The sequence below is a fragment of the Nylanderia fulva genome, unplaced genomic scaffold (genome assembly GCF_048542155.1).
Source record: "Nylanderia fulva isolate GAGA-0341 unplaced genomic scaffold, ASM4854215v1 Scaffold27, whole genome shotgun sequence".
In the NCBI taxonomy this organism is placed as follows: Eukaryota; Metazoa; Arthropoda; class Insecta; order Hymenoptera; family Formicidae; genus Nylanderia; species Nylanderia fulva.
This window is the reverse complement of record NW_028190336.1, coordinates 380,565-403,541: the sequence shown is the minus strand read 5'-3', so window position 1 is coordinate 403,541 and position 22,977 is coordinate 380,565. Positions and strand designations below refer to the sequence as shown.

Here is a 22,977-nt window from a genome sequence, read left to right as displayed (position 1 = left end):
ATACCATGAAAAAAAGCTTAAATCTATTTTCTGAATATACGCCTTGGAAATTGTTTTGTGAAAAGCACCTCGATCGTTCAATGCTGCTCTAAATAAGCAAGACCTTCATCAACTTTTCATACTCACTGCGACTGAGTGTAGTGTGTGGTTGTGGATGTATAACGCTCCTCGCTAGTAGTACTTTCATATATGTTGAACTCTGTACGGAACGTTCGCAGTGGCCTCTGTTCTTGAAGAACACGCTGAAAGCAAACATTGCGTTACTTATGCAGGAAATATTTGAAAATGCTATACGTGAATTTAAATATTCATATCTCTATGAATGAGGTTTCAAAAATCTGCGAGGCCATTTTGTAACGCAAATAGTCCCAGATTTTTTATTAAATTTACAATCTTATCCAATTTTTCTTCAATAATATCAGCATAAAAAATTATTTTTTAATATCAAATATTAGAGAGATAGAAATTTTTTAACATCAAATGATATTTTATTGTTTAAATTAAAAATATTTTTTAATATTTCTTGATCATTCATTAAATCCACCGCGAAAGCAACTAATGTCATTAATGTCTTTACGAAAATACCAAACGCATCTGGTTCGATCTGTCGATCTCTAATTCCTAAATCGGATGGACAGCTACGTCAACATCTATGCTATAATCGTTCGCTACATAAATCATGTACTTTTCATATTTAAACGAGCCGTGACGAGAGACGCATAAGTTTACATATGTGAGAAACTAGAATATAATTGGACCATATGCTGTGCTAACTCTTTCGACCGAGATGAGGGACTCTTAAATATAGCAGTGTTCGCGACGCACGCGCCGAATACACTTTAGTCTTATGCAAAATTCTAATGCGACGTGGCACGCGCGCCTTCCCTTTAATTAGCTAATTCCGAACGCGAAACATCGGACTCGCTTTATATGCGTCCAGGGAACCAGCAAGTCATTCGCTTATGTCATCGCGATTTGTATCATTCTCATTGTCTGACACATGAATTCAAGATATATGACGGAACACGTGCGATCTGACTAAAATAAAAAACAATTCCAGACGCTTTGAAATCTCAATGAAAAAAAAATAATAATTTAGTTGCACCGAAATATTTTGCAAAATTTTCTATGCACGGAGAGAATTTTCTCTTAGAATTTACCTTGAAAATCATGGTAATCGGGAGAAAATATGGTAGTGGAAGAATTTTATAAGAGTTTCATATTAATATGTTTTATTGTCATTGGTGGTAAATATTAATCAGAGAAAGTCTTATAAAATTCTTCCAATATGATTTTTAGGATAAATTCTAAGAGTACAATCTTTGTGTTATACATAAATTTTAACATAAACGCAGACGACATGCGATAAAATTATCGAAGTCGATGTTTGATAGAAAAAACCGAACTATAAAGTTTTGAAAAAATTTTAGGAAATCGCAGCTGCTCCATGAATAAATTAAAAGCTATTCTAAATTAGCATCAAAAGCTTAAATAAAAAAAATAGCAATTTATATAGCTATAATTCTATTGAACATAAAATGCGACGAGAAAGAAAAATCATCGCCAAAGTAATATTTCCAGCTCTATAATAATATTAATTGTATTTACAACATTTGCATCAATAAAGCAATTTATTTCAATAAATTTAAAATTAACGAGAAAAAATTGATAACCCGTAATTGATTTATCTGCATCATAAATTCATCAATCGAAAAAATTATATTAATGTAATCGCTGACCTTCGACAGTATCGATTGCCTTTACGCTATCGGTCGCATAATTACATGGGTGTGTGATGTGTGTTTAAAATTTGTATTTGCACATTCGAAAAATAATCGGGAAGCCATTCAACTCGTCTATATAAATAGTGCACAAACATATGTATTTCGAGGGTTGTGTTTCGCTGTCAAACATTTTGTCACTGTTGATTTGTAATGCACGAGTGATGTAGCTTCATTAAGAACATATGCACAAAATCTCCTAAGAGCATCATTTTTACACGATGAACAGACAGAGATAAAAGAAAAGTATTAATTTTAGGTTCTTCAATTTCAGAATGTCTGTAATTTTGGAATTGTGTCAAACAATTAAAATTAAAAATTCTTTAGTGAACAAAATATCAGGGAGAGAGATCCATAAGAACTTTTACTATGAAGAAATCAATTCCGCCTATTAATCTAGAAAACCGTCGTCCAAATATACCGGCCAGTATTTTTGGGTCACCCTGTGCACGCGTTAAAATAAGAATCCGCTATTTAGATGCACGTCGACACACATGAATCCGAAGAGTCGAGCTCTCCCGGGAAAATAACAATGCAATTGCAATGTCTGCAATGCATCTGCCACGTGAGAATGCATCCATATTTCTATACTTATAAATATTTCATTCGCGCGAAAATCGATTCTTAGAGAATCGTGCTACCGATAACAGGCTTGATGCAATCATTTATCTTGCCGGATCAGCGTAATCAAAAGCATAGTGATAAGAGTGTAATGACTGAGTCAAACGTCAGCGAAAAGTTTCGTAAATATCATACGTATATGTGGAAATTGTAATTCTAAATTAAATTCTCTGAATTCTATCTAAGTTGAACATATTGATTTTAATTTTTTTAATTACTTCACTTTTTTTATCGTGAATATGTAACGAAGTTGACAATTCCGCGGTTTCGCTTATATAAGCCTATACTTATGCGTATACATATTCGATAAAATCTAAATGCAAATATATATATGAATATAGACGTTGGCAATAAAGTGCATAAGACTGAATGTGAAATGTCGGTGATAAAGTTAGTCGATATTTGTAGAAACAATAAACATCGGTCCTGCGAAATATTCACCTATTCGAGTTTACGCAGAACGCACGAGCTAAAAGTTAAGTGGTCTGAACTTTTGACAGAAATAGGACTCCAGAAAATATTACCAGATGTGCCCAGAAGATCGTAAAGAATGACACATAAAACTCACAAAAAGAAGTCCTCAAGAATTATTAATTTAAAAATATAAAAATTTTGTCGGAGAATTTCACAAGATTACGCACTCACAATTTGATATTCAATAAGTTTGATATTTAATAGTGCAAAATTAAATTCAGAACATTTTAAAATGTGTCAAGTTTTAAATAAATATAGAGACTGCAAAAAATTTATCATTTTTTTTAATCATAGAGAAGACACGAATCATTTCAACATATGTTAACTTACAACTTCAAAAAAAACTATATCATTTTACGTGATAATTAAAAAATGTTCGACACACATGAAATGGCACTTAAAAAGTAACATAAACTCATAAAAAATGCATCGCCTCATGGTCTTCATCTATCAAACACAAACACTAATATCAAACTTCTACATAACTTGACACTCTAAGATCATAACACGCTCTCTTATTTCCGTAATAAAAATTCCATAATGAATCTTTCAATCAATTTATCACTGAATCACGCATGTCTAATAAGAATATCTATCTCCAATTTCGCTGATCGAATACCGGCATTCATTTCATTCTACGAGGAAGACGATATGTCATCTTCTCGTACCTTTCGCACGATCATCATGATCGCTCACATCGGAGCGTGTCCACGTTTCCACCTAACTCTACGACCACGAAGACGAGACAAAATCGCCGGCGAGCATGCTCGACGTAGAGACCGGTCAGTCGCGCAACCTCGCGAGTTTCTCACTACGGCTTCCTCCTCTCGGATGAGAGGCGAATGCCGCCGACGCGACGCACACCGCCGTCCCCAGTAGCGCATCCGTGCGTGGGCGCGACTGGCGATGCGTTTCAGGGCGCTTTTTCGTACATTCAGAATTTTGACGGATTACGCGGTCCATCGCCGAAAACCGGCCTTGACCGATTTAATCATCTGCGATTTAAATGGCCCTCATCGAGCGCGCGCGCGCGTTACGCAATCGACTACGCCTTTATTCTAAGAGAGAGAGAACTATTTATTGCGAAATTTTTGCGATTGTTGATGTAACTCTGCCTATTCGATGTTCGTTCTCTCATGTATTTCGAGGTCACCCCGAGACACTTGTAATAAATATATCACGCGCCGGTGAAGATGTCAAGCATTGAGGATGCGGCGACTTAAGCGTCAAAAATCGAGATTGTCGGCTAATTTTAAACGGTATCTGCTGGAAAACAAATTCATGATTTATCGTGTTTTCGAGATATTAATTTCTCCGCGTCTAGAAATTTAAATTGAAGGTTTCAATTACCGGAGAAAGAAACTTAATTATATTCAGCAAGCATGATGAGAAGATAATGAACGTACAAGCGAAACTCGCGCAATCCCTCCCCTTCGCTTGGTGGCAAAATTAATTGAAATATAAACGCGATATGCTTCATAGAGATATACACATTTTTTTTAATTTTTCCTTTAAATTAACGCATTAATTAATGCAGAACAACAACGGAGGGGCCTGGACGGATACGAACGCGCCGCCACTGCTCTTCTATCTTTGCGCCGACATGCCTATCGATCCCGACACGAGACCGACACACGAGCGGGAAAGACGAAAAACAGTCGGTTAATCGAAATGAAAGTCGGTCGCGTGTTGTCGTTCCGCTCAATCATGACGAAGCCTTGAGATATACCGGCGTGACGAACATGAACGTGAATGTGATAACGCACGAATTTATAGGTGACAGCACGCTGAACTGATGATTATTGGAGGGAAAAAAGTCTCCTTCCGGCGTTTTCCCTCGTACGATTTCTCGACACAATTTGCAAGGTCTCGATCGCGCATTGCTAGAAAAATCAGTCGCTATTTCTGATGCCGTCGTCATTCGGAATATAATTATACCTGCGAGAGATGTAGGCATACAGGTTTTCATGATGAGAGCGCTCGTTCATATGTTCGCTTGCCTCATCTCCGCTCATTAATTTCAATCTTATGTCACTCGCGGTTCGGTGAAGTGGAAAAGTTTCGACTGACTTACTTCACGAAAGAATATATCTTTTTGTTCGCGATATTTATTAAAGAGGAATATGCATTCGTTTGATTATCGCAAGAGCTATCTTCGAAGAGGAATAATTAAGATAATTAAAAACACTTCAACTTTCAAACTAATTCTCGTTTAATGTAAATTTTTAAAAAAATTATACTCTATATAGGAAAGAAGATATTATTTTTCAAGCTTTCACACCATGCTTTCTCCTTTCGGAAAATGTTATTTAGAAAATCTAGAGCTCGTAGGCGAACAACTTTGTTAATAAACTCTCGAGGCAACGCGATCGCGTGATTAGAAATAGTTCTAATTCATTATCATGATGATGAGCCATTCGCCGAATATCGAAGTGTTACACAATCGAAAGTTTAATAGCGGATTCTCCACTTCGTGGATTCTCGACGTTCGCCCATCAGCAATGCAAATTGCAGACCTTGCCGAGTTTCGGTTTCCGAGATTAATTCCGTTCACGTTTCGACACGCCGCACTCATACACGCATGTGCTAAAGATTAAATACTAATCTAAAATATCCACCGGTTCGCCTATAACAATTTTCAGCCGACTCAATTGCTCAATAATAGCGACAGAAGAAATATGAAATGCTAGATTATGCAATGTCTCATTCAGAGATCAACTTCATTAGAACCACATATGACAGTGTTCCTAAAAGAATGTTGTATTGACAAGGCCACAAAAACTATGTCATACAACCTTCTCTCAGAAACGATTTGAATCAAAATAATATGCGTGACTCACCTGTAAGGAAATGTCTTCAGGATGTAGCAGCGCCAATTGCTTAATCCGTTCCTCGAGCAGGTTCACAAGGGTCGTATATCTTCGGTTCAGCGTATCTAGATCGCGCGCAACATTATCGACCGTAATAACGGAATCTCTTCGCGGCCTCTTCACCGAGGCGTCCAACGACGGGCAGATATCTTCCAATTGTTCTTTGAACGCTCGGAGCCTCTGTCCGTAGATCTAGGGGTTTCCGGTTAGTCCGTTATGGTTAGTGAAATTAGATCGCTGTGTGTGTGTGCCAATTACCGTTAGCCTCCGAAAGCGACAGCGAGAGGTGAGGCGTTGAAAACTGCCACGCGAATCGTTATCGCGATCTTTTGACAATTCAATGCGATCCCGATAAACAGAGGCATAATAATGCGATAGCTATTCGGGGGTACGTTAAGTTTTAAATATGTTTCCAATAAGATTTTGGGAACTACACGTAGTAATCGCGCTAAGAACAAGCAATTAATTATATAAATCGCGCTACATTAATTAATATTGATAAAAAAAGAGCACAAAGAATAATACACTTAAAATGCCAAAAGTGTCAAAATGTGTCGTGAACACTCGTTACATCTATCTTCGCGAACTGTGTATTAATCGATCAGGCTCCACTGTATGCATGCTATGGAGTTATATCTATGAATACAGAGTTCTCTGGGAAAGTGTCAATCATATTGTAAAGCATTTAAGCGATATGCGCGTCTAAGATTTATAAAAAAAATAGCACTAAATCGCCGCTAAACACGAGGTCGTGCAGCTCATTCAACCGTGCTTCTGATGTAATTGAGTTAACGAGGTTTCCGTTAAGGTTAAAAAGGAGAGAAAGTCCCCAGTGATATTATAAATGCGCGTTGCTTCGGATTATATCGTCCCGTGTGTTACGTAAGTAAGTATATTTACTTAGTGAAGTAACGACAGTTAAAAGACGCTTTATGCCGTTTTAAGGCACTAGGCCCGGATATACAAATAGAAAATTCTATCTTGTAGATAGAAAATTAATGTGTCATCTCGTGACGTCGACATGAAGACGCCGAAAAAACAGCAGCAGATTCGACTGTAAAGGAACGTTCATGTTTATAAACAGCAGATGCAGCGCGTCTCAGTGCGTCTTGCAACTGCTTGCTCGATATCCCAGCCGCTAAAGAAAAACAGTCGCTCCGACGAGTGCTAAATAAAAAAGATTCATCGCGCACATAATTTCTGAAAATCTCGAAACCCGTAAAAATTGTGGTTGTGATGAGACCTGTATGTATGTAAGACACACGCAGAACTCCATTCATGCAAGCATTCACACCGTAAGCTAAGGCTACCTATAAGGCTTACTAGCACCGAATTGAACATCACGATCCATCTTGTTATTACCTTTCCTTCGCGAATCAGTCTGCCGCCAGTCATGTTCACTGCCTCGATTGCCAGCGTGCGATCCAGTACATTGCCCAGCAGATTCTACAAACACAAAGACGCATTGATGATTTCACGATCTTATCGAGAACATCACGAAAGAGAATAATATATCGATAAAATCTAACATTACCTTCGTGTTCTCCACCTCGAGCTTTACGTACGACTCGTCGACAAAGTCCACCTCGTTCTGATACGAATTTTGATATTGTTGTGCCAATCCATAAGCCGTTTCGGCGCTTCTCAGCCTATCGACTAACTGTCCGCAGACGTTTGTCCATCGCGCGTTCAATTTGTTAACTTCAGCATCAAGTCTGTCCATGTCGCCATGTGGACCGCGGTGATTCGGTCTCGACTTCTCCACGAGACGTCTAGCATTATGCGCATCTTCGTTTAGTTGATCTACCGATACTTGCTGATGCGCGATAGCGTTCTGCAAAACCATAAGATCCTCTAATACGATTTGAAGACCCTTGACGTCCGCAGGTAATTCGCCAAAAGAGGCTAATTTGATTTCAAACTCGGAGATAACTGTCGTATTTTCCTCGAGACTGGATAAAACAATTTCGACGCATTTCAAACGTTCAATGTACAAGTTATGTAGATTCCACAGATGTTTCCATTTGGTCGTGATGTTATCGAGCTTGTTCCTCATAGCCGGAGTCTTCAAAGTAATTCCGCGGAACGTCTGCTGTATCTCTTCCACGTCTGGCGCTAAGCGTTGTAAATTCTGTTCAAAATCTTTATGTTGTAGCACAAGATATTCTAGACTATCGATATCTCGAGGTAAAGGCGCGGCTATGCGCGAATTCAATATTCTTTCAGCTTCGTCGAGTGCCTGCTGAAGTGAAGACGCCTGTTCATTGAAAATGCGCCCGGCGTTCTTCGATTCTTCCTCGGCCCTGGCGCGTTTCTCGAAATCATCGAAAAGTCGGTTAACATCCGCCATTTCTCGTTTCAATCTTCTAAGCTGTGGATCCGCTGGATCTCCCTCGGAAAGCAATTTATTTGCGTCCTCGTTCAACGCGTTTCTGATAACAGTGCGTTGATCTTGTCCCATTGCCAAAAACTGCGGCAAGTCCCAACCTTTGACCACTTTGATAGTCGCAAATATCATGTTTTGTCTTAGTCTCAATTCTTTTCGTTGCCAGAGAGCGATACTTCTGTCATATTGCCGTCTCAATCTTTCCGCGGCATCCAATGCTTCCTTATCAGGAGGTTGTAACGCAAAGCAGACACCCGGTACAGGAGATTCTACACCCTGCGTGTTTTTGACGCGCCACTTAACTCTGCCAGAATTGTCGTATAATGTGCATTGCTCTCCTTTATCGATGGACATCTAAAAACATTATATAGATAAGAAATATGTATATTTAAAATGCCGTGTTTCTGAATTAAGAAATATTGTGTAAATAATACTTACATTGACTTGCTTGTAATTACAGATGCAAGTGACCTGTAACGGTCGTACAACAGGTTGCTTGCGTTGCTTCATTGGAACGATATCCTTTGCTCTCTCCACAAGTCTCTGCACGTGAATATGACAATTATTGAGTTCCTCGCGCAACTCTTGCATGCCCTTCAAAAGCCGTTCTCCCTCATCCAACGAGAAATCAGATTGCGAGTAAATGGTATTCAATGTTTCGTCGTGTTTGGAGATCAGCTGCTCGGTCTGTTGAATGTCTTTAAAGAATTGCTGGTTTTGTGCGGCGTGTCTCAAATGCACCTCGAGACACAGAGTGAGTTGTAGCAGCCAGGCCCATTGAGTTTGCATCGCTGACATGTAGGCTTCGATAGTTTTCGCCGCGGGATGATGCTGAAGAATTAATGCCTCACCGCGATCTTGCACTGCAGAAAATTGTATCTCGCGCTTCTCCAAATCGCTCATCAAAGACTGCAAGCAAATAAAAATACATGTTTTTCCGATATGTGCATTTTGAAAATATAATTTATATCAAAAATTTAGTCACAATCGAATAAATTTATAATTAAAAATTAAAGAAAATAATCTTTAAACAAAATTAAATACCAGCTTAAAAGTTAAAAAATATAAGTATATATTTTTCCATACTCTTTACCTCTATGCCTGATCCATACGTTTGCTTTAGAAAGAAGAAAGTCTCCAATTTATTAATTCAATTTAACAAAACAAGAAATACTGTTATATATTGTGATAAATTTTAAAACTTTACAATATAGCAAAGTACTATTTAAGTACTTAAATACTATTACTTAAGTATTATTTTATCTTTTTAGCTAAAAGTTTAGAATATTACAAAACTACATTTTCATCGGTTCATTAAAAAAATTATCCAATGACTAACCTCGTAATATTGTTCAATACTCTGTACATTAAGGTTTTTGTCGCTCCAGTCACGCGTGACTTCAGTTTCCTCTTTAGCGTTCAACCAAACCAGTTCACCAGTCGCCGATTGTATGAAATCGTTTAAGGTGTCCAAATCAGAGAGTCTTTTATTCGATATGGCAAGAAGCTCGGCGTAAAGCTTCTGCAGAGTGCTGAGATGCTGGCTGTACAACGTGAGCTCTTCACCGTGGAAATTGTTCTTCGCTTGTACGCACTTGTCGACCTTGGCCTGGAACTGATCGATGTTTTTGTGCTCTCTCTGATGTACGTCTAATTCATTTTGCACGCTAGGCAAATCCGATCCATAGTCCGCTTCTTGCAGATGCTTCAGTTTGTTCTTACACCAATCTATGCAATCGTGTAACGCACGGAAATGAGGATTGGTATCAACTAATCGTGTTTCGTGCACTGTAGTGCGATGTTTTGTGACAACGCGCTCTTCAACGGGGAAGGACACCGCGGAGAGTGGTTGCACTAGACGTCTGTGCAAGAGTGATCGTAGTACGACCCATCTTTGATGCAATTTCTGCACTCTAAAAATCAGAATAAATATTTGTCAAAATATATTTTATTTATCATATTAATTAATACTGTTTTAGAGCATACATTATTAAATTTAAGAAAATATTAAATAATACGAGATAATTTGAAAATCGCGATAGAGTTTGATTTTCGAAAGCTGATATGGAAAGCGCGCTAATAGTTCACTCATTAATGAAAATTATGAGAGTAGAAACGTAATTATACATAGTACAAGCATGATGATCACGTTACACGCGGATGATGATTCCTGATTGCATATTAATATTTTAGAGTGAATCTTTTTATAATTTATGATAACACACACATGAAATAAATATCTTGATGTTTTACCTTTTATGAAGCTCAGGCGCCTGACTGTATCTACCCTCCGTAAGGGTGTGAACATCGGTGAATATATTCTGTATCTGGGTTTCCGTGCTGCGTATATCCTGCTCCAGCAAGTCCACTGCGTGTTTCGCCTCTAAAGGATGAAGACGATCGAGCTTGCGAGCCTCATCTTCCACGCGTCGTTCGAGCTCCTCCAGTCTATTGTCGGTCGTTTTCATCTCGCGATGCACTTTCTCGGCAAGTCGTTGCAGACGCTCAAGTCTGCCAATATACACGTGCAAACACATATATAAATATATAATCAAGCATTTTTACGTTCAATTTATACAAGTATGATGATAAATGTGTGTACCGTTTAATTTCGTCGATAATAGATTGCTCGCGTTCCTGATGTAGCATTATCAGACGATTCCAATTCTTCTCTATGACTTCAATATGCAATTCCGGTTCCATATCCACCTCACCCACCGCTTCGAAGTACTTTTGCAGATCTCTGAAGATGTACGTCAACCGCTGTTTGTCCCTGTATCGCGGTGGAACCTCCTCGTTCTTAAACTTGGTACTGTCAGCTGCTAGTTTTTTCATCTCAATCAGAGTCGGTGGGAAGGATCGCTCCTGCATGAGAGCCATCTTCTCGCGGATCCACATGTGAAGCGAGGTCGCGAGTTCGCGATATTCCGCGGATCGTCTTTGTGCCTCGGCATCGTATAGAGGGTGAATGGCCGGCGGCTCCGGGAACACGTCGTAGAGCGAAGAGATGTACGTTATCAAGGACTTCTCGTCTGGTTCGGGGGTATCAACATCTGCACGAAACGTACAAGGGTTTGCATAAATACATGTAGAAGACGAATGTAAAATGATCATTTTTTTTGGAAATTATTAGTAAATTTCAAATTTATCATTCTTTTTAATCTTACAAATCTTGAAAACAAGTGATTTTGTTATCAGCGCCGAGATAAACTACCGATATTTATTTAAAAATTATTAAAAAGCAATATAAATGTTATCTATTTACCCGAGAAATCTAGTTAAACCTGTCGCAGTAAGCCGTATCGAATTCTGGATATACTATCTATCTGTGTATTCCGTTTCGCTTTCCTTGCAACCTGACCAATGTCAGATATATATCTACGAGACCCAAGTATATAGAAAGCACAATTACGACGACTGCCGATGGCGCGACGTTACGGTATACGAACCGAGACCGGAAGCGATTCTGGTCAGGTACCGTGACCAGAAAGAACGTGCACTATGCATGTATGTATATCCGTGCAGAAACGCACGCGGGAAACCTCACGCACTCATACGCAAACATAGAAAAGATACGACAGGTAGGCTGTGAAAGGTCTCTTTGTGAGATGAAGCCGCAAGCTCGAAATGATGCACGATAAATCGCATACACAGAGAAAAAAAGTCTAACGGGTATGTTCCGGTTTTTTCTCTGCTTTAAATTTACAATTGAATGACATGTATGATAATTCATTTTTTTTTCGTAGGTTACTGAACGACGATTTTAGAGATAATTAATTGCAGTTCGGTAGAGATATGCTTAATCGATTGTTACCTTCTGGATCGAGAAGCCTGGTAACGCCGTACTCGCGCTCGGCGACGTAAAAGACCCGATCGAGTCGCTCGCGCGGCTGGCTCGAACGTGCATTTCTCCAATCGACGAGATCCGGCCGATTCCGGTGGAGAAGAGCACTGAAAGCCAAACCATCCCGCCAGGAACCAGTAAAGTCGGTCACTCGGACGCCAGGATATCGAGCGGTCGATCGTCGGGCCCATCTCAGGAGAGCCTCGCGCGCTGTCACGTTCGGTTCCTGACCGACTACTATATCGGATATCTGCGAACAGAAAAAAAGGATTATCTATATAATTTATGCCTCTATATCGACTTGGTTTATAGGCAAATAAGTTCGGTGATAATGTCGATCCTTCACTCTTCTTTTAACATCGTTAAGCGGTCATTAGACATTTGTTTAAAATAATTTTATCGAATAATTTAAGATTGCGCGAATTTTGGAGAATTTAAGAAATTTGTGGGATTGGAGGGTTTTGAAGAATTTATGAATTTTGAAGAACTTGAAGCTTTTTAGGAATTTAAGAATTTTGAGGACTTTGAAAACTTCGAGGTTTTCGAAATCCATACAGGTTTTTTAACATTATCAATCATAAAATCGTGCGCATTATATTAATATAAATGCACATCGTAATCTTTCACAATTATAATTTCGAATTTGATGTTAATAGAAACTGAACGCTGCAACCTTTGAAGAACTATTGACATTTTACGAGGCGACCGGCGCCGAGAAAACATTGATCACGACTTTAATCACACGATTTTAAAATATTATTAATTTATAATTATATAAAATAAAATTTTATTATTAATTTAATTGTATAAAATTAAAGTTAAATTAAAATTTTTATCTCGTATATTTATGTCGTGGTATTTATTTTAAATTTATTATATGATAATGTAAAAATTCATGAATATATGTGGAGCAAAATAATTCTAAAAACGGCTCCCTCGTGAATGCGATTTTTGTGTATTAGGATGGCTCAGTTTCTCACGTTATACTTTAATGCCAGGAGTTATCTTATCTCACATACATACATATATGCATAAATGCCATATCATACCTATACTATACATCTGTTCCATATATACATCTTCCTATATTTTCTTGAGTTACACATACTCATCGATTGTCAGAAATTACGTATTATTGTTACCTAAGGGCGTAGTTCTCGTTTACGTTCATTGAACCAACGCTATAGTCTTGCTCACATTTTCATAGTAAAAACAGGTAACCGACAAAAACGTTGCACGTAGTAGTATTCTCTTCGAAAAAAATAAAATTATTTCAAAGAATTGATTTAATAATAGCGCAACAGAATTATTTCTATTTTTCATATGTAAAACAGGAAAAAACAAGCTAAGCTTTACATATTTCCACGTGTCTGTTTCATTCACATACTTGTTTATCTCGAGATAATTTCAACTCAATAATAATATAATAAACAACAGCTTGACAACTTCAATATTTGAGAAATAAATAAATCATTAAACTAGATAATATATATATATATAAATGTAAAAAAGAAAAAAATAATGTATATCTAAACTCCTGTTTCTTTCCCATGAAAGCTCTTCGAGAGATGGTGGAATAAAATAGTAAATTAATTTATATCAAATTCCTCAGATATTTTTCGCGAAGACATCCCCACTTCAGGCTCTCTCGGTTGTTCAACGATGAGAGAGCACTTGACCGTCTGGCCGACTACCAAATTCGCTCAAGTAGCGAAATAATAGAGACAAATATCGTTGGCAATAGACTTGACATTAACACCGGCCGGTCTGAAATTGAGATCGCGTTCATTTGAGAGACCGCTGCTCTGCCATTGGCATTGATAAAGGCCGACGTTTAATATTCGGGTCATTGCGGTTTGCGCATGTGAGATATGCGTTACTCACAGGAGGATGAGAAACAGCCGTTTCGACTGTACCATCTGTTTTCCCCAACCTACGCAATTCGCAGCAACAGGTTGCTGCGGAAGGACGTGGGACGAGGTAATTTCATTTATCGAACGCGCTCTTTCAACCAGATTTACATCGGATTTCGAGGATATCGACTACTGTCCTCTTGATCCTCGCGAATCTCTCGTCCGTCACCATTGAGCAACATCGAAAGCGGTTATCGACAAATAAGTAGAAACCGCATTTTTGCCGACTTTCATTCTTCATGCGCCGGTATAATTAACGTCTCGAACGCGTCCTTCCAGTTTGAGCCGAGGTAAATAACATACGTATCTCTCTCGTGCTCGAGTGTTAATTTCGCAGAAGCGAAATAACGGATTAAGAGCAGAACGGTAATAGAGCTACGGGATGCCGAGGCGAGTTGCCGTTGTAAGCGTTCTAATCCTAATTAAGGCGACGCGTCCGTTACGACGAGAGAGAGTGTTTCTTTTGGAAGAGCGTTTAAATCGGGTATATACGAGACGACTTCTAACGCGAGTATATCTTTCCCAGCTCTCTGAAACGTTCGTGGAAATATCATCTCGTGCTTGCCTTACTTTCAACTACGCTCGCCAAATATAGATACTTGCTGAAGATATATATAGCCTCGACAAACTGATTAAAATGCTCAATTGTGGCGATATTAGTCCCATTATCTTCTCGATCTAATACGTAATCCAATAAAATAGTAATGGAACCACCTTTCGACAATTTTCCACGACATGATTCGCTTACCCGAACAGTTTTCGCTTTCGTTGGACCATGTCGAGTTATGGCCGTAGTCGACAGACTGGCGGCTTCCTTTAGATACCTCGGTTGGCCACGTTTCGTAAGATCTTCGGCAACGCTACGTTCCTCGCCGCGTGTCAGAGTCGTCGTCTTCCGAACAATGCGAGTGACGATGCGTTTAGTTCCGTTCTCACCTCGTCTCGACGTTTTCGTCGACTCGATCGACGAACCTGCGAGCGAACGGTGCAGATCGGAGCTTCGATCGAGAAGACAAACCGTTGAACCGAGCAACGGTTTCGCGCTCGATCGAACTGGGAAAAGGATTCATTTGACGATTTGCGCCGACTTTCAAGACTGTCGAATATATCTACGTGTACAATTATCATTTTCCGATTTCTGTGTGCGAGCACGCAACTTGTGCGTCTTACAATTAGTTAGCGGCAAGAAAATTATGTCCATTTAACTTGGCAGAATACGGTAATACTGCAATTGACTTTGGCTGAATGAGGTGGACGTGCCTCTTTAAGTCGCGATGATGTAACAGCTTATTGCACGCCGTTGAGAAAAGATCCCGGAGAAACATTGGAGAAAACCATTACACGCAAAGTGTGTACCGATGTTAGCGATACACCGGCACCTTGTTGCGGTAACTTAAAATCAGAAGCACGTAATTCCATTGAGAGAGATTTTATCCTTCACATTACTATATATATTATTTATTCCATTACAGAAAAATATCAAGTTATACTTATGTCTTATTCCTATTCACTATTCATAATTTCTCATTGTTTCGGTAAAGACCAATTAATTGATAACCATCATTCTCAGAGAGATTTAGTTTTAAGCTAATTGCTAATTAGTCACGACTCTGCGGCGGACGCCAAGAAGAATCCGCTTTACAGCCGTCGAGTCTCTCCTGTCAGCGCGGAACGTCAACGTGAATCCTTTCCCTTCTTTCTCCGCGATTTCGAAACGCTACCTAAGACTTCGGTCGACAATCTGCGCTTCGTGTGTATAGCTCGCAGATCGTCGGCGGAGCGGGATCCCGTTGGACTTGGTGAAACTCCATCACGATTATTGTCGTCCTCCCTCGTGCCTTGCACGAACAGCCTGCTTCCCTTGCTGAATCGGTAGATCGACATTGCGTTTCACGTGGATCACAAGATCGCGTATCGCACTCTGCCTTCTTCCTCCCAAATCGTTCAAACCGCAACTCGTCCGCGAGCTGCAACCGTTCATTTACATACGAAATGCACAACACACCGCGTCGATGCACCAGACCGCTGTGTTTATATTTTTCCTCGAGAAGACCACATCGCTTCGCGTTTAATTAAACGAGGCCGCGTGATACCGTGTATTTGCCTAACACGGTGGAATTACTATTCAAACATCATGTAACAATATTTAGCGTGATAATAACAAGTATCATTAGCTCGTATTTTTTTCATCCTTTAAGTATCCTAAGTACGATCATATGATTTTCAACTCGCTCGTACAATGTAATTAAAGATTAAAAATATTCAACGCTGATGCTATGAAAGTCATATTCCAATTCAAACATGCAATTAAGATTAAGACTATTATATTTTGACGTTTAGACTCGAGGAAAAATCAACGATTCGAAGAACACGAACTACAGTCGCTATCATACGCTTTTATAACAATATTCTTATTAAAGTTTCGTGAGATCAATCTCGGTTGAACCTATATCTTTGTTTCTTTCAGATACGTTCTTTAAAAAGATAAAATTGGTTTTTAAAGGATTCATCGACAGTCCACTTGACAGTCATAAAAATTTTTACAACTGTCAAGTGGGCTGTTGATCAATCCTGAATCTTTTTAACCGCATCTTTGCCGATGATTTCGACAGAGTTAAGTATATCGCGCTAACTGTAGCTCGTTCACGCCGGCATGTTAACCAAAGCGGAACCGCGCCGGTTAGAGACAGCACAGCGGGCTGGTGCGAATGTATCAGCGTGCGAATGTTGTGACAATTTGTCCTCCCTCTCTTTCTTTTTCTTTATCTTCAACAACACGAACCTGCGAAAGATCGGCGCGCACTCGACGCGGTCATCGTATCATCGCGATCTCCTCCCGAGGCACCTGATCTCGCGAATTGACAACTGACCACGCACGACACGATCACCGGCACTAATGAGGACGAGAGCGACGACAACGACGACGACTAACCACGGCGATGATTGAAAATGACAGCCCAACGTCTGACTAGCAACTCTAGGCGCGACACGCCGGACGATCGCCGCGTAGCATCCGGCCGTCGTGGCGAGAGTAGGCCAACGAAATGCGCACAGGTGAGAGACGTTGCTCTCCCTCTCTCCTCCCTGGCACTTCTGCTCTCCCACCTTTTTGCCATCACCACCCACCTGATGTTACCTTGCGCTTCGCCGCGCCTCGTCGCGTAGCGTATTACCTCCCTCCTCCAAACTTATATCACTGATTGAAAAATAAATTTCATGTTTACAAGCATTGTTTTTTTTTCTTATTTTAGCGCCACATTTTTCGACATCTATCAATATTCAAATTTTTTAAAAATCTTCAGAATTTGACATCTTAGAATTCTACCATTTTTAGCAATCGCACGTAGCGATTTTTGACAGCTGGAAAACATTTTTTTCTAATAATGTTATTTTCGCAAATTGTAGTTTCCCACGACAGCGATCGCGGAAGAGATGATAGATTGAATTAAATGCACTTCTCTGTGCATCACGAGTCACGGCAATCTCTTCTCGATCGCGCATGCGTCCTCGATCGATCGACTTCACGTGCAGCGGAGCTCTAACATTACGATCGGTGGACTTCGTGATGCTTCCTCCTCCTCCTCGTTGAAACGTCATCGTCGCGGCGCGTCCTTCCTCCTTTTCCTTTTCTAGAGATTTCGCGTTCCGCCGGCGCGCAAACACGCGCGCTAATATGTACATGTATATATACAATTATATTTACGCGACCCACGACATTCCGCTCTTCAGGGTCTCGAACGGTATCGTGCATAATTTACGCGTGAGCGGTGGCGTTGGTTATCGCGATATCAAGGTCGAGCCGCGATCGGGAACACGACCTTGATAAAGACCGAGATTCCTTGGACAGGCCTAAAAAGGAAGCGGAGCGAGCAAGCAATCTTTCTGTCCTGTGACATCACCGAGAAGAGCTCGAGCTCGAGTTTCGGTAGACGTCTGATAAGCGAACGCGTTGATAAGTACAACGATGATAACGATAAGAAATATAAAAATATAAAAAAACCATGAGAAACGAGACGAGAAACAGCCGCGAGATCTCAGATGTATTGTTCGCATATATGAATAAAAACAATAATTATTATATATTTTGTATATAATTCTATAGGTCTTCACGTTTTCTAAATTAAGAAAATAATAATATCCCAGAGATTAAAATGTTTAAGACGTTCTCGAGACGTCTTTTAAACGCGTGGCGCCTAGGATAATTCATAATAAAATAACAAGTCGCAAAAACGTATTATTACATATAATTAATCTAATACGGAAACACACGCATGCAGATACTCCAGATGCTTTATGCGGAAACTTGAGATTTATTCCTACAAAATGCAAATGTCAGTTACATCAGCTGATGCGTAGGATTTCTAACGAACAACAATCTCGTCGTTTTTGGAAAATAGCGTGGGTCCTCGTTTGGGCCGCGCATTCCGAACCAATTGTAAGTGATTAGGAATGTAACGAGCGAGGTCTTGATGCTAATAAGCTGTTTTGCGAATTGAGATACGTCATGTAACGCATATCATAAATTGACATCGATACGCTTTTGTGGACCAAACGCGGTAATGTCGATCCGAATCAGACAATTACGTAGTCCGATCTCCCCTTTTATGCGATTCGAGGGCGATCGAGATAATAGGATAATGGAAAATCGATGTCGTAATTGCTGGCAGTAAAAAAAAAGAGACCTCCTCGCTAATTTGTTTCTTCTCTTTAATTTTCCTCGTCAATGTCGATCTTTTATTATAACAGCGGACACAAATTTTAATCCTACGCTCCAATTTTCCATCGATTTCGTCAAGAGCAAATTATGATGGAGATCATCATGTCGTTTTCTTCAGAATATCATGGAAGATCATAGAAAACATCCGGATATCGAGTACAAACGGCAGGAAGGAAAAGCGACCTACTTGTTCAACTTTTTATTCTTTTCCTGTCCTGAGGGGTATATGCCCCGTATCTAAGAAGATATGTGACACACGTACACATAAATTGCTTGTAATAAGACAGATTTATATCGAGTGAAAGGTATAGCTCGATGTGGAGAAGAGAGGAAAAATCTTTTATATTTATTATCTCTTTAGATATTTTATTAATATTAGATTAATTCGACTACTCAGCCGAAATAATTAGAAACAAATTGCGGAAGCGAGAATAAGAATTCTCAGACGCTGATGTATGTACACGCGTCGATTCCGACCGATACGGCATACAATCAAGCTTTCATTGCAAATTTATACGCGTGCCAGCACTTAGGGAAACGGGTCGACGGCCCCTGGTGGGTCTTCAGAAAAAAAGGGATTCCATAGAAAAAAAAAAAAAAAAATAACAAGCAACAGCAAACGAGAAAGCTCGATGAATAGAAAAAAGTCGTGCTGTCAAGATTCTATCAATCAATTGATTGAAAATTATTCTCCTGCGATATCCATTATATCAATCTTGATGAAATTGATGACTCTTTGACGTCTCAATTTAATCAAAATTATATAAAATATCTCTCTTTAATCGAATGTCAAATATAAATTTTTTTGACAGATAATCGACGAAAAGAATATTAATGAACTTGATCGTGTACAAAATTATAAAGTGTTCGGCCACTTCGCGATGTGCGTAACGCATCAGATGCAGTACAAATTTTATAATCGTGGAGCTTTATGCTAATTGCACGCGGAGATCACAAGGCGGATATGAAGTCATCGCACCCGAGGCTACTTGATTCGTTCCGACATGGCTTCTGCCGTCGTGAGTACGCTAATTCGTTGCCTTTGGTGCGAAGATCGGATACAATCCAGCCGCTGTAATGTGCACGTACGGGTATATATCTCTTTTGTACAATGGTTATAGGAATAAGAAAGTGACAAGCGAGCGAATACAATGAGCAATTTCTCTCCCCGGTAATAATGACATTGGGAAAAGCTCATAAATACGCAAACGAGGTGTTTAAATCAAGCTATTGTGTACGTGTACACACGCGATCGGAATATGTAATATTAATACGAACAGTCTGCGCATACGGCTAGAATGTGTAAAACGTCAACAATAAAAGCGCCGATTCAACTTTCGCTCTCGTTCGCTCGTTAAGATAAGCAGCGTAAATTGAAGATTATTATACCAATCGATGTGGGTCATCAATCGGTAGTGAAAAAGCCTAATGCACGGTTACGAGTGTCGGAATTAATATCGACTTTTCGTAAATCAATGGTAACGAGAATTCCAGGCGAGAAGCCTTTCCTTATGCGCTGTCGTGCGAAGAGAGTGAAACTCGTAACGAGCACGCATCGAAACCTGTACTTACGGACCCTGAATGGTTTCGCATACAGGTGAATGATGTCATTCGTAATAGCGTCATCATCGAAACACTCGGCGCGTCCGAAGAGGCTATTTAAGAGAGCGCCATGAAATGACTATTAAGTCTTTTCGCGAGTATTTTTATTCTTGAAAAAAAAAAAAGAAAAAAATCTCTGATATCAAAAATTTTTTATCCGATAATTATTAAAATATTAACATTATTAAAATATTAAAATTATTCAAGTATTATAAATTAAGAAAGTATAATTAAAGAGCTAAATTCATAATATTTCTTGTTAAGAAAGAAAAAATATGAAAAATATTTTGTAAGATAAAGTGCATAAAAGATAAAATTTTCAAGAAAAGACGTAGCGTAGTAAGGAAAAAAATCTGCATTTGATGGCAAAAAATTGTGTTTATCGGAAATGGCGTACCCTGCATGAAGATTTCCGGAGGCGATATATTAAATTGCACGATCGATTAGCGAAGACCTTCAACTGCAAACTGCAGCAGTTACCCTGTGGAGCTTAATATTGCGCCGCGAGGTTTTTTTAAATGATCTTTTTATTGTCGATTCCACCTACACGCAATTTTATTGCATTAATGTTTGCGAGCAAAACGCACATACACACTCGTGTATACGATCAGCTGTGCATGTAAATAACAACGTGCGATCGGAATTATCGCAACTCTTTTAAATAAATTAAATGGACCGAGTTTTCCTCATTAAAAAAAACTGAATAGCTCGATTCAGTCACAAAGTACTATATACACACATATATATATGTATAGAATTATGTATAGCGAATCATGTCGCTGCGCAGATCGGAGGTCACAAGTAGATAAGCATGTGAAAATTAGCAAGGTGAACCGTTAATAATCACGGCATAAGTTCCATCTCGAGATCTTCGATAAAAAGGGCATTGGCACGGGGCCACCGGGAGAAACCGTCAGCATAATAAATTCTGATTTTATTTTAACTGCTATCAGAAATAGCTACATCAGTTAGCAAATAACGCAAGTAATGCTAGTCACGTGCTATACATTACGTCCTGCTTTATCAGGAAAAATATGTATTATCTTATTTATAAGAAAACAATGTGATCTTACAATAGAATGTAGAAAAAATATTTTCCACATCAGAGATTAAAATAAATCCCCTCCACAATTTCGAATATACATATAGAATGAAAACATGTACTTCAATAATTCGTGGAGTGAAGTAAAATGAAAATGAACGCAATAATTTAATTAATTTAAGTTAGTTTATATAAGACAGAATTTGCTTTCTTCGTGAATGAATCTGTATAGGTCTGAGTGTGGGCATTCAAGGGTGTGGGAACCAAGTGGAAAACCGAGTGCTTCCATTCATTCGCTCTCTGTGATTCAGGTGTAACTACCTATACGAGCCATCTGTGTTTAACGAAACGATCATCTTGGCAAGTATAGTCGGTAATGCAGAAAATAACGCAGTTGTATTATGTAACCACTTTGGTTCCCAAACATTATTTATACACGCACAGGATGATGATCATTTAGAGGATGTAAATGATCGACTTACCTTGCGTCGCCATCTCTGCGGCGCAAAAGAAAAGAAAATTCACTATTAGAAGGGTCAACCACTTACGACGTTAAGATTAATTATAAAACTAAATTTTACGGTTTATTATATATAATCGGCTCTGTACGGTTTTAATTCTGACGCCGATAGCAACGCAAAATGAAAAATTATCTTTCTTATATAATCTCAAAATACGCTTTCCGAATATTAACATTTTTTTTTCTATACTTGTCATAAAGTATTATGCCTAACAGAAAAAATATACATTTATTTAAGATAAAATACAGAATTATAAAATTCTGAGAATGAATCCTAGAGATCTCATCATCATTAATAAAATCCCAAGAAAGGATCACCCAATCTCTTTAATTAGCAGACACTGCAAAGAATGAAGGAGATGCAAGAAGATGAGTAAAATGCGAGAGAAATAAAATAAAAACCAGAGAGATGTAAATTTTATATTACATTCCTCACATTTAAATTTATGTCTGGAATTTTTCTATAATTTTCTTTCTACGCTTGCAATTTTGCAGGCGTCATCGGGAAGGGCAAACACAAGTCGTCTTTATATGCTCGCGTAACTCGGTTATTCGGTTCGCGCCTTCGCTCGACTTTTTGCGGTTCCTTGAGAAAGAAACGCGAATAATCTTTCTCGCCGGCGCATATATAGATGCATACGTACATCCCGATGCATTTATCGCGAATCGTACACGGTAGCGAATCGCCATCAAAAGAAATATTCATAAGCGAGTACAAGAAGCCGCGTTTCGCCAGAGTCAGACGAGCGTTTCGAGATTCGCCGATATCGGACGTGCCAGGGTATCAATCGCGACATTAATGCGTCTTTATTTCATCCGTCTTCGTTCGTCGAGAGCAATTTGAACAGAAAAACCTAAGTCGATCGCGGACGATCGAGCTACGAGATGAAGTCTAAATATATCTTCTCGAGCTTCAAAATGCCGGCTAAATAATTTTCAGATTTTAATGAATCGCTCTATAATTTTCTTCGTACGAAATAATTTGGTTTCCCCATCAGATTGAATTGTATTTCACGCTGTGCGTGGTAATAACTCTCGATCCGGCTCGGTCCGGCACGAGACAGACGAGCGGCCGTCCTCGCTTTCGCTTTTCTTTGGCACAATGCACGTGATTCCGCGCGAGCTATATACGTTCGTTTTACCGGCACCTACCGCAACATCGTTACATCGACAGATACGAGCAATCTAAAATTAGCGTGAGACACAA

At 39.1% G+C, this 22,977-nt stretch overlaps 1 protein-coding gene across 1 annotated transcript in view; it reads right to left on the bottom strand.

The window, feature by feature from the left end:
* Nucleotides 1–22,977, bottom strand: part of shot (dystonin-like protein short stop) — a 79,044-nt gene that overhangs the window by 37,819 nt on the left and 18,248 nt on the right. The window contains 11 exon segments of the mRNA XM_029303622.2: nt 127–242; nt 5,717–5,938; nt 7,109–7,192; nt 7,281–8,486; nt 8,571–9,041; nt 9,226–9,249; nt 9,472–10,045; nt 10,386–10,643; nt 10,735–11,185; nt 11,947–12,226; nt 21,733–21,747. Of these exon segments, the coding sequence (XP_029159455.2) occupies nt 127–242; nt 5,717–5,938; nt 7,109–7,192; nt 7,281–8,486; nt 8,571–9,041; nt 9,226–9,249; nt 9,472–10,045; nt 10,386–10,643; nt 10,735–11,185; nt 11,947–12,226; nt 21,733–21,747 (3,701 nt within the window).